This window comes from Talpa occidentalis, unplaced genomic scaffold (genome assembly GCF_014898055.3).
Source record: "Talpa occidentalis isolate TD23 unplaced genomic scaffold, MPIMG_talOcc4v2.1 talOcc4.11, whole genome shotgun sequence".
Classification (NCBI taxonomy): Eukaryota; Metazoa; Chordata; class Mammalia; order Eulipotyphla; family Talpidae; genus Talpa; species Talpa occidentalis.
In genome coordinates, this window is record NW_023601104.1 from 10,464,326 (window position 1) to 10,477,591 (window position 13,266).

Sequence of the window (13,266 nt, forward strand, 5' to 3'; positions counted from 1 at the left end):
ATACTCCCATCAGAAATAAAATAGCGCTACCCCAATTCTGTAGTTCCTTTTTTCACTTACTTTCCAAATACTTCCATAAAGGAAAATATTCCTTTACTAAGCATTTGACGCCTATATAAAAAACAATTAAGCATTTTTCCTAAGAGTCCTACTTTCTTTTAGTAAGAAAATTGGGTTCTAGTGTTACCATTTCTTTTTGAGCCAATGCTTAGAGTTCTGATGTTTTTTTTTTTTTTTTTAAGATGTATTTATTTATTTATTTATACAAGCACTGGGTACAGTCAGAAGCGCGGGAGGGTGAGAGAATTCACCAGAGCCAGAGCCGGGAGCAGAGCACGCAGAAGGACCGAAGCACACTGCTGAGGGGAGCAGCGGGCGGCAGGAGAGGTCTGTGCGCCATGTGGGACCCTCCTTCCCGTGGCCGGGGAGCAGCTGGTGATCGAACCGGTGCTGCAGAGGCTGCAGGCAGCTTTGCAACCCAGCGCTCAACCGCTGCGCCACCGGGGAGGCCCGAGTTCTGATGTTTTGAGTTTGTTAATTTTATAATCTAACCTTAAAAATACTTTTGAAGAAACAGAGACATTTTATCAAGCAATAGCTATGTAAACAAAATGGAAAGTTTTAAATACATATACCAGGCATAATTTTAGAAAAATACTTTTGAGAAAACAAGTTAAATTCAATTATAATTGCTTTTAGCATTTTTCTACTTTTTAGTACCTCTATCAGAAAATGTATTAGGAACAGAGAAAAGAGATTAAAATCACATTTAGTTAATTTTAATTTATCAACTGATAGCGGAGAATGAGAAGTTACCATTTGTTAGATTACTTTAACAACCTGGGATTGGGTACCAATTAAGGAAAAAACAGCAAAAACAATATCTTTATTCTAATCTCAAGAAGTTGGTCAGGGCCTCCCCTGGTGGGGCAGTGGTTGAGTGCTGGGCTGTGAAGCTGCCCACAGCCTCTGCAGACCCGGCCGCTGGCGAGGGTCCCACATTGCGCAACAGACCTCTCCTGCGGCGCCCGCTGCTCCCCTCAACAGTGTATTTTGTCAGTCTGCCTGTTCTGTTCCCCGCTCTGGCTCCGGTGAATTCTTTCACCCTCCCACGCTTCTGACTGTACCCAGTGCTTGTATAAATAAATAAATAAATAAATAAATAAATAAATAAATAAATAAATAAATCTTAAAAAAAAAAAAAAAAAAAAGAAGTTGGTCAATATTAAGTCCTTTCTATCGATGAAGAGAGAACCAAAGGTTAGTGGTAAAATTAGTTATCCTGTGCCACCCTGCCTATGAATACAGGGTTGTTATGAGGTTTGGTTTTGTTAAATGTACTCTGATGTTAAGAGCTGAGTTGATTTTTCCAAAACTACATCAGGACATCAGTAGATAAAGGAGATTTTTAAAAGAGCCCAATTTTTACTGTCTTAATTTAAAAATTTCCACTGCTTTATTTCACACATACTGAAAAATGTTGTGTTCAACCTGTGATAAGAGGAGCTGGAGAATGGGAATAGAAAAGGATAATCTGGGAAGCAGGCATCTTTTTTCTTAATTTTAATGAAGGGCTTCCTGGTAAATTTGAGTTTTTAGGTGCTGATTCTTAAAATTATTCTTAAAATAATGTAAAGCCATTTTCATACCACTTTTAATCCCACATGATCACTTGTAGCTCCTCTAAACATCTCTGTGAAGTGAACTTTGATTTCAGAGACTTTAATTAAATTCCAACTTATAACTTACTAGATATTTGAATTTAATAGTGTTCATATTTTTCTTTATAGAGCTTTTTAAATTAGGCACTTTAAAAAAGTAGGCACTTGGGGGAGGGGCTTCCCTGGTGGCCTAGGGGCTATATCTTGGCACTATCACCTAGACTGCCTGAGTTCGATCCCCAGCCAGGGAGCTAATCCACATACAGCACAGCAGACCTCTCCTGTCTCGCCCGCTGCTCCCCTTAACAGTGTATTTCACTAAATCTGCCTGTTGTGCTCCCCACTCTGCCTTTGGTGAATCCTGTTACACACAAACCCGCACCCTCTCCCACCACTCCAGCTCTCAACTCTTCTGTGCAAAAAGAAAGAATTCTTTTAAAAAGTAAGCACTTTTAACACTGCTGAGTGGAGCAGCGGGTGAGTCGGGAGAGATTTGCTGCACCATGTGGGTAGCTCCCTGGCCAGGGATCAAATTTGTGCTGCAGTGACTATGGCAAGCTTCATAGGTTGTGTCTTACTCCCTTGCACCACTAGGGAGGCCCCTGTTGTTTTAATTAAACATCTACTTGTAACATTCAGTTATAACCTTTGGGCAATTTTCCAGAGTTCAAATAAAATTTATCCTGACAGTAAAAAAAAAAAGTAAATTAAAAATAAGAAGTAAACACTTTTAAACCTGAAAGAGTTCTTGAACATAGTTTTGTCTGCAAAATACCAATTTTGAGGGACTGATTTTTTTTTTTCCCCAGTTTCCTATAAACACACCACCTACTCCTGAAGACATGATGTTAAGCCAATATGTTTACCGACCCAAGATACAGATTTATAGAGAAGATTGTGATGTTCTTCGCCAAAAGATTGAAGAGTATGAATGTTTTCAGTTTTGGTATATAATGTTGCATGGGTGAATAATCTGTGTGGTATGGTTTTGATTAGAATAACACTGACGCAGGACAAAGTTCATAGCATTAATTGGCAGCATGATTTGGTAAGTGGCAAAGATTTTTTGGCTTTCTAGTCAGACAGATTGAATTTCAATCCTAGCTCCAATAGTAGGTGTGTAACCTTATTTATCTAAACTTCGTTTGCACATTCATAGATTGCTGGTAATAATACCTACTCAGCAAATGGGAAAGAGCAATAGAAATAGAGTATATAATGTTTTCATGCCATTCTTGCAAAAATTTGGTCCTCAATAAATAGTAATTGTTAGGCTATAATATTATTGGGTTGTTGGAAAAGTCATAATGCAGGGCCTCCCTGGTGGTGCACGGGGTTAAGTCAGTACTACAAAGCTGTCGGCAGACACTGCAGCATAGGGTCAATCCTGGGGGTCTGGCCCACATGGCGTGGGAGACCTCTCCTGCCTCCCCCTCTACTACCCTCAGCAGTGTATTTCAGTGTATCTGCCTGTTCTGCTCCCCATTCTGTCTCTGGTGAATCCTCTCACCTTTCTGCACCTCTGGCCTACCCCCAAGCTCTTGTATGCATAAATAGATAAATCTTTAAAAACAAATCATAATGTTTTTTGCAGCAAAAATATAAAAAAAATACATCATGATTTTTCCAACAACCCAATATAAATTAAGTGCAAAAGAACACCTTCAAAAGAGTCAAAAGAGGGCCTCCCCGGTGGCGCAGCAGTTGAGCGCTGGGTTGCGAAGCTGCCCGCGGCCTCTGTGGCTCCGGTTCGATCCCCGGCTGCTCCCCGGCCACCAGAGGAGGGTTCCACATGGCGCGCAGACCTCTCCTGCCACCCGCTGCTCCCCTCAGCAGTGTACTTCGGTCCTTCTGCCTGCTCTGCTCCCCGCTCTGGCTCTGGTGAATTCTCTCACCTTCCCTAGCTTCTGACTGTACCCAGTGCATGTATAAACAAAACAAACAAACAAATAAAATAAATAAATAAATAAAACATGCCTCTATTAAAAAAAAAAAAAGAGTCAAAAGAAGAATCTTCAGAGATTTCTACTTAATTGACTAAAGTCAAAACTGCCTTTGGATATTCACCCTTGATTTTCATATATAAAAGAACATAATTTTACTTTTTACTTGGTTTAAAGTGCTTTGGTATATGTAAATGCTGCAGACTAATTTACAGATTAGATATATCTACATTCCTATAAGTAAATCAGGACTTACAGCCTAAAATAACGTTTATAGCATACTTATCTATAACTGGCCAACTAAATTTAAATCTGATAAAAGAAATAAAATTATCTTTTAAGAATTATGTCATTTTATACCGGATGGTCTCACTCATAGCAGGAATCTAGAAAACCTAAATTAGGGACCAGGAAAAAGAATAACTATAAGAAAGAAAAAATCAAAATCAACAAACAACTATAAACTAGAGACACACCATGGGGGAGGACGGGGAAATTAGGGGAGGGGTCAAAATAAGGGGGGTGCAATTGTATGGGGAATATATTAAAAAAAAAAGCATAATGAGAAATTAAGGATAAAAAAGAAATATGTCATTTTAAAAATAGAAATTTAAGATGCTGTTATAGTCTTACAAATTTGTCTGATTCTAGTTTGTTCATTTAATATATATTGAGTACTTGCTATATGCCATACACTGTATTAAGTTCTAAGATTCATCATTAAATGAGAGACAAATTTCTTACTTCTTCTGGTTTAAGAATTGGTTATGTCAGTCGTGGCAGACCTCTCCTTTCTTGCCTGCTACTGCTACTTCTCTTAGCAGTGTATTTCAATAAATCCTCCTGGTTATGTCAGAATTTGTCTGAGTACATTTTATTTTAAATGAAATAGCATCTTGCATACAATGAATAGCATATTTCTATATGCTGTACTACTTGATTTATATCTATCTTCTCTGATAGAAATTTATTTACTAATAAGAGATTAATATATAACTTTACCACTTTTATAGATTCAATTCTATAAAAGTGAGATGACTGAACTGAATTGAGAAATTTCATTTAAAATAATACAGAGCCTCCCTGCTGACTCAAAGGGTTAAGTGTCAGCACTATGAAGCAGTCAGCAGCTACTGTAGCAGAGTTCGGTTCCCGGCCAGAGAGGTGACCCACATGGTGCAGCAGACCTCTCCTGTCTTGCCGGCTGCTCCCCTGAGCAGTTTATTTCAGTAGATCTGCCTATTCTGCTCCCTACTCTGTCTTTGATGAATCCTCTCACCCCCACCCCGCACCTCTGGCCTGCACCCCAGCTCTTGTATGCATAAAATAAATAAATCTTTATTTACAAAAATAAAATAAAATGTTCCTTATAAAAATTAAAGAAAAACAAAAATAATTCTTTTTTTTTTTTAAGATTTATTTATTTATTTATACAAGCACTGGGTACAGTCAGAAGCACGGGAGGGTGAGAGAATTCACCAGATCCAGAGCGGGGAGCAGCGCAGACAGAAGGACCAAAGTACACTGCTAAGGGGAGCAGCGGGCTGCAGGAGATGTCTGCGCGCCATGTGGGACCCTCCTCCGGTGTCCGGGGAGCAGCTGGGGATCGATCCGGCACTGCAGAGGCTGCGGGCAGCCTCGCAACCCAGCGCTCAACCGCTGTGCCACTGGGGAGGCCCAGCAACATATTTGTGAAGAAAGTTTTATTGATTCATAGATTTCTTGAACTGTTCTACAAATCTTGAGATAATCAGCCTGGCCATTATTCTTCTTGAGTGAATTCCCATATTTTTATGTACAAATGAACTAGGAAGAATTAAGTATGCTTGTAATTGCAAATTCATTTAAGCTGACTTCTGAACCCTGTGCTAATTAACTTTTCTATATTTTAGATTAAAGCTTTCTGCATTGAACCAAGATAAATTGTTGACTGATGTAAATAGGAACCTCTGGGAAAAAATGAGAAACGGCTCTGATGAGGAGGTACTTTTATCTCATTTTCTTAATGGAAATCAGTATAGACATTTTAAATGAAATGTGAAATAAGTAACTGTTACTTGATAATTATGAGTTATTTACTTTTTCAGATATAATGTGTTTTCAAGGTTTTATTTAGCTATATACAAGTAATTGTTAATATATAATCTTTTCAAATCTGAAATGATCAGCTTCATAAATGAAATATATTTGAAGCTTATTTAGTGTTCCCTCCTTTTTATTTGCCTTTCACTTAGATTTAAATGAGGAAAATATTTAATTGACTAAGTAGTAAGCAACTTATTTTATATGTACCCTAATGTTTTTGAGTCTTATTAATTAAAAAATCTGTCATTTTCTAATTTTTAGTCTGAATAAGTAAATATATGAATCAAAATCAAAATCTTTGATGCTGTTCTTTATTAAATGAAATCAAATTTGCAAATGAGAAGTGCTTTACTTTACATATTGAGTCTAGGTTGGCAGAGCCTAGCATGTAGCAGCTAAACCAGCCTTCTTAGACCACTTGCCTCTTCCAACCCACTTGTTTTAGTGCAGTGTACCCTTTGATTCTCCCTTTAGCTAAAGGACTTTGGAATTTACCTGAATAAAATAAAATCACGTTTTACCAAGATGACTAAAGTCTTCACTCACCAAGGAAAAGTGGCTCTCTACAGCAAGTTGGTGCAGTCAGCTCAGGTAATTTGGGGAAGTTAACAGCATAGAAAGGAGAATGTATTAAAAGTACTTAATAGTGGTCGTGGAACATGAAGAATGTTTCTTAGAAGACAAACCGGCAAAAACTTAAAATTGGGTGGGGTTCAATTTATCAAAAGTGGCAGATTCTGACATGTTAATGATACTGGAATATATTTACTAATAAGGGTCTATGTCTCATCTTAAATTTGTTATCCATTATACATATTGAAGTAAAACAATATTGGATCTGCTTTTCCATTATTAAAGACTATGTTATAGTATTATCTTCCTCATAGTCAATACCCAGGTTAGTATGTGTGCATGTGTTTAAAGAAGCATTTCCAAAAATGCTTTCTTTAAGAAAGACTGCAGAAAAGAACTTTCCATTGGCAAGTAAGTCTGTGAGATGTTACATACAATATCCCCTTTTTAGATAAATATAAGGTCTAAAACCCAGAAATTATTGTAAGTTTAAAAAGAAAAAAAAATGCAGTAATCCTGTTTGACCAGTGTTTCCATGTTGATCCTAGAACTTTTGCAGAACTCTTTATAAAAAGTAATATGCGTTAGTGTCTCATATTACTTGGAAATGCTGAGATAAAGGAAAATGCCAAGAAATGAGTTTATAATGTTATGTTTGCTTTCTTAAAAAAAATTTAAGTCCAGACTTGATGCTTTGACCTTTATTTAACATATTCTTGTTCATGATTTAGACAAAACAGCTATGTCAGCAATTTGAACTATTTGAGTGTTATATTGTTTTACTTGGAGGTTTAACTTGACAATTTATAATATTGTGTGTTTAGAATGAAAGGAAAAAACTTCAGATATGGATTGATGGGATGGACAACATACTTATGAAGATTGATAACTATCTCACTGAAATAGAAATTGGTAAAGTATTTTGAACTTTTTTGTTTGTTTGTTTGTTTTAAGATTTATTTATTTATGCATGCAAGAACTGGGGCACAGGCCAGAGTTGTGGGGGGTGGAAGGATTCATCAGAGACAGAGTGGGGAACAGAACAGACAGATTGACTGAAATACTCTGCTGAGGAGAGAAGCGGCGAGTCAGGAGAGGTCTGCTACACCATGTGGGTAGCTCCCTGACTGGGGATCGAACTTGTGCTTCAGTGACTGCGGATAGCTTCATAGGTTGTGTCTTAACCCCTTGTACTACCAGGGAGGCCCTGAATTCTTTTCCAAAAGAAAATTTAATTTTATCTAAATGCTTCCCTACTGTACAGCTTGCTGGTATCACTATGCTGAAACATTGCATTGGCAACTTCAGACATTAAATTTGAGCAAATTCAAGCTCTCTGGATATTCACAATTAACAGGAGGTGCCCAAAATAATGAATGTCTTTGGAAAATTCTTTATAACCTAGACCATATATAATGTTTGTTTGTTTTTAAATAAATGAACTTACATCCATTTTAAAATTATCCTTTCAGTTTGATCTCATAATTCAGCTTGTTAATATTATCTTGAAACTGCTTTTCCTAAGAGCACAAAATTCTACATAATTATCAAATTTGTTAGCTCTCAATTCTTAGCCATCTGTCCTCTCTCAGCATTTGACATTGCTGTTTGTGCTTTTCTTTCTGAAACTTCCCTCTCCTTGCATCTCTATGGTATTGCTTTACTCTAACCCTATTATTTTCTACTGGATGTTCCCTTTTTTTAAAAAAAAAAAAAATTATTTATTTGTGCATACAAGAACTCGGGTACAGGGCAGAGGTATGAGGGGTGAGAGGATTCACCAGAGACAGAGTGGGGAACAGAACAGGCAGATCTACTGAAACACACTGCTTGAGGTGAGCAGCAGGCCAGACGGAAGTCTGCTGTGCCATGTGGGTAGCTCCCTGGCTGGCCAGCCGGGGATGAAACTTGTGCTGCAGAGGCTACGAATAACTTCACGTGCTGTGCCTAACCCCTTGCACCATGAGGGAGGCCCCCTGGATGTTCCTTTTAACTACTCTGTTGGCCTGCTTCTGGTAAGCCCCTTGTGTAGACATTTGGATTTTATCATCTCCTCATTTCGGTATCCCTCCCCCCCAATACTTTTATCTGTTGTAATACTTATGTTTATGTGAATTATTCCCAAATCCAGTTAGATTTATCAAGTGTTTGTTGAGCACTTACTGAGTGCCAGATACTTTGCTTAACATCATAAGGAAAAAAAAATGATTGATAGAGGGCCTCCCCTGGTGGCACAGCCGTTGAGCCCTGGCCTGCGAAGCTGCCCACTGCCTCTGCAGCACCGGTTCAATCCCCAGCCACCAGTGAGGGTCCCACATGGCACGCAGACCTCTCCTGCCATGCCCACTGCTCCCCTCAGTGGTGTATTTCGTCAGTCTGCCTGTTCTGTTCCCTGCTTTGGCTCTGGTGAATTCTCTTACCCTCCCACGCTTCTGACTATACCCAGTGCTTGTGTAAATAAATAAATAAATCTTTGAAAAAAAGAAAAAAAATGATTGATAGATAGATAGATGGACGACATGGATTTTGCCCTGAAGTCGTTTATAATTATTATGTGTTAGGGCATCCTTAACCTCTTTCTTAAGAGTTCAAGACTTAACATTTGCAGCTTCTTGTTGAAATTTTGCAAAAAAGTCCTTTAAGCACCTTTAACTCTGTGTGAATAAAATGGAACTTACTGTTTTCTCCCATGTGCAAAATCTGAAAACTTCTCTCTATGATCTTTATCATTTCTGTTAATGGCATCATCATTCTTATATATTGGAAAAGGCAAGAAAATTTCGTTTTCTTTGAGTTTCTTTTATTAAGTCCTGTCATATCTGCTTCTTTAACATCTCTTAAACTCTTTCCCATTCCTATTAAGGCTATCATTAATTCTGAAATGTGTTATTTCAAATATTCTAATTAGTCTTTCTACATTCTTTACTTCATTCTGTCTCCTAGTGCAACATGCATATTGTTGCCAGTTTAATAATTGTGAGGGCACTTTTCATTATCCTACTCTTGAAAAACCTTTCTGTCTTCATTTTTTACAAGATAGGGCTAAACTCCTGACCTTGACATTTAACATTCTCTGCAATCATTTTCAAATTTCCTTTCTACTACTCCCTTAAATGTCATAAATTTAAACCAAATCTTGTCACTTTGTCTTTGCTAATGCAATCCCCTTCTATTTCTACCAAAGAAGGTAATCTCTGTCTCCTTTAAGATCCTATAGCTATTTTGTTAGTAATTCTTACAGTACTTTCATAATCTGCTTGTAATCATAATTACTTTTTTTTTTTAAAAGATTTGTTTATTTATGCCTACAAGAGCTGTGGGTTGTGAGAGGATTCACCAGAGACAGAGTAGGGAACAGAACAAGCAGATTGACTGAAATACACTGCTGAGGGGAGCAGCAGGCGAGACAGGAGAGGTCTGCTGTGCCATGTGGGTTTCTCCTTGGTCGGCGGGGGGATCGAACTGGTGTTGCAGAGGCTGCGGACAGCTTTATAGGGGACGGCTTTATAGGTTGCATCTTAACCACCTGCGCCACCAGGGAGGCCCCATAGTTACTTTTATGTCATTTATTATCCTAATTAAATTGTAAGCTTCATGGGGGCAAAGATCAACTTTAATTTTTCTCTATATTCATCAAAGTTCCTAGCACTATGCTTTGTACAGAATAAGTGCCTGGTATGTTTTCTGCATTGAATTGATAATGAGCATATGAGTTACATAGACTTAGACTGCCCCAACCCTTTGCTCATTATCATCCTTGCTTTTTTTTAATCTTAAAATACATTTTTAAATAAATTGTTATTTTTACTTTGTCACTATCTTATTTTCTATCACAAAATAGAAGGCATTAAGCCAGAACATCTAAACTTCTTGCTACCAAACATTTTTTTTTTTCCTAGTTAAACAATGATTTTATTACCTGAGTACATAGACAAATTTGTGCAACCAGAGACTGTTGATGACTCCTACTTCCAGTGGTACGGGGGGGAATAACTTGTTTGGTCTTAAAATAATAAGTCAATTGGTGATGTGATTCTCAGTCAAAATCCAACAGAATTTAACAGCCTTATTCTTTTTGTCTCAAGATGCTTTCAAACATCAATTGTTTTCTTAATTAAATAGTAGAAATCCAGAGGCCTCCCTGGTGGCACAAGGGGTTAAGACGCAACCTATGAAGCTGTCTACAGTCACTGTAGCACAAGTTCAATCCCCAGCCAGGGAGCATCCCACATGGTGTAGTAGACTTCTCCTGACTCGCCCACTGCTCTCCTCAGCAGTATGTTTCAGTCAGTCTGCCTGTTCTGCTCCCCACTCTGTCTCTGGTGAATCCTCTCACCCCCACACTTCTGGCCTGTACCCCAGTTTTTATATGCATAAATAAATAAATCTTAAAAAAAAAAAATAGAAATCCAGGCCTCCCTGGTGGCACAAGGGGTTAAGTCTCAGCACTATGAAGGAATCCGCAGCCATTGCAGCCAGATTGCTAACCAACATGGCACAGCAAACCTCTTCTTCTGTCTCTGGTAAGTTCTCTCACTCCCCACACCTCTGGCTTATACCCCAGCACTTGTAGGCATAAATAAATAAATCTTTAAAAAATATAGTAGAAATCCTCAGGAAAATCAGGAGTAAGTCCTTTGGACTTAAGAATTCCCAAGATTTTATTGTCTGTTGCAAAAACTACTTGTGCAACACTATATGAGTCTCTCAGAAGCACACCATTTGTGAGGGTTTCGTGCCCTTCTTGGCCAAATGATGGATAAACTCTTACATCATGAAACATCAGCCTCAGCCAGGTGGGAATTCTGTGGCAAAGCGGCAGAGCCTACTGAGACAGGCCCCTTCCTGGTAGAGCGCCCGTGACCCATGAGGGCAGTCGACAGGTAGTGGAAAAGAGCCAAACCAGGGCCTCCCTGGTGGCGCAGCGGTTGAGCGCTGGGTTGCGAAGCTGCCCGCAGCCTCTGCAGCACCGGTTCGATCCCCGGCTGCTCCCCGGCCACCGGAGGAGGGTCCCACATGGTGCGCAGACCTCTCCTGCCATCCGCTGCTCCCCTCAGCAGTGCACTTCGGTCCTTCTGCCTGCTCTGCTCCCCGCTCTGCCTCTGGTGAATTCTCTCACCCTCCCACGCTTCTGACTGTACCCAGTGCTTATATAAATAAATAAATAAATCTTTAAAAAAAAAAAAAAAAAAGCCAAACCAAAATTTTATGTATCTACATTCATGTTTTTCATTCTTCCTTTCTTCCTAAACTTTGAATTACATCCTCATTTGTCTTCTGAGGAATCACTGATTTTCCCTCTTTTCTTACATGTTCAACCTCTCCTCTTCCTTTACCTGGATTATATTTACCTCTCTCATCTTTAAAAATACCAACAACCAGGCTTACCTCTGTAGGTACCACTGTTCGATTCCCTATTCCTTTCTTGTTCCTTCATCATTCTTTGCTCAAATTTAGTGAGATCAACAGTGCTCAGTGCTAAGAATTCGATGGTGGTTAAAAACAAAACTTTTGTGCTATGGAACTAAGAGAATGTAAGAATTAAATACCTATAAATGCTGTGGAAAAGACGTTACATAGTGCTTTAAGGTCCTGAAACAAATCTGACCTAGTCAGGTCACAAGAGGCTTCCTTCTAGGGAAGTGACTAAGATAAGATCTGAAGAATGAGTAGAAGTTAAAGTGAGAAGGGAGAGAGCAGACTCTTTAACATGCAGAAGCCTTTCTATGGGAGAAGGTCTGAAATAAAGCCAGTGTGGCTAGGATAGAGTGAGCAAAATGGAATATAGTCTGGGATAAAGCTGGTGATGACATTTGGAAACAAAGGAGGTCCTTATAAGGAGTTTGGCTTTTTCTAAGAGCAATGAACAACCATTCTCTCACTGAACAATCTCTACACTGGTTACAATGTAAAGATTGTATTTTAATGGATCAAAAGTAAATGTAAGTTAAATTACTGGACTTATGTGGCTAAGAAAGGACAGTACCTTGGACCTCCATGGTGGTGCAGGGGATTAAGTCTTAGCACTATAAGGCTATTAGCAGCCTCTGCAGCATGAGTTCAGGAAGTTAACCTACCTGGTACAGCAGACCTCTCTTGTTTCCCCTGGTACTCCCCTCAGCAGGGTATTTCAATCAGTCTGCCTATTTGCTCCCCACTCTGTCTTTGGTGAGTCCTCTCACCCACCCGCCTTTGGCCTACACCCCAGATCTTGTATGTATAAGTAAATAAATCTTTTAAAAAGAAAAGAATGGACATTACCTTATATTAAGGGAGACTTGGAGTGGTGAAGGAAATAGTAGATTCAAAAAATATTTTTGAGCTAACAATCTAAACTTGGTTTGGATGTGGGAAGTGAGAGGTATTTTAGGAATTACTCCAAGGTTTCAAAAACACTTAAAAAGTTTTAATAAAAATGCTTGCATTTGTATATGTGTGTGTCTGTTCCTTCTTAGTCCATAGGGTTACCTAACAATAAGCTTGATATATACCTCAAAGTTCACGTCTCTGCCATTTGAAGCAAGTGTTGGGATGAGATTATAATTATAACTTAGTGCTTTATTGGCTAAAAAAAGGCAAGGAAAGATGAGTGTTTGTGAATTATTGTTTACACTTTATTTTGGAAATAGCCTTCCATCCCTGATTGTTATTTTTCACAAAGTTATTGTAGTGCATGTTGTCTATTTTAGAAACGAAGAATTTGGAAGAGAAAGACAATCCTCTGGAAGAATGGGATTCTGAAATGAGAGCTGCAGAGAAAGGTAACTGGATTAATTAAGGAAAAGTAATCTGTTCTGAGTTTATTTAGGTGGCAGTAAGTGAGATATAATTTGCAATAAAATATGATTTTTGTAGCAATGTTTTAATGTGTCCATTTAAAAAAAAAGATTTATTTTTATTTATTTATGTATGCAAGAACTGGGGTGTGGGCCAGAGGTTGGGGGGAGGTGATAGGATTCAGTAGAGAAAGAGTGGGAGCAGAACAGGCAGATCTACTGAAATAC

At 38.5% G+C, this 13,266-nt stretch overlaps 1 protein-coding gene across 6 annotated transcripts in view; it reads left to right on the forward strand.

Moving 5' to 3' along the window:
• Positions 1-13,266, forward strand: part of KNL1 (kinetochore scaffold 1) — a 56,924-nt gene that overhangs the window by 31,635 nt on the left and 12,023 nt on the right. For all 6 annotated transcript variants that reach the window (XM_054700594.1, XM_037502221.2, XM_054700597.1 and 3 more), the window contains 5 exons: positions 2,471-2,586; positions 5,497-5,587; positions 6,164-6,280; positions 7,087-7,174; positions 12,952-13,023. In XM_054700594.1, the coding sequence (XP_054556569.1) occupies positions 2,471-2,586; positions 5,497-5,587; positions 6,164-6,280; positions 7,087-7,174; positions 12,952-13,023 (484 nt within the window). The remainder of the gene's footprint in view (positions 1-2,470; positions 2,587-5,496; positions 5,588-6,163; positions 6,281-7,086; positions 7,175-12,951; positions 13,024-13,266) is intronic.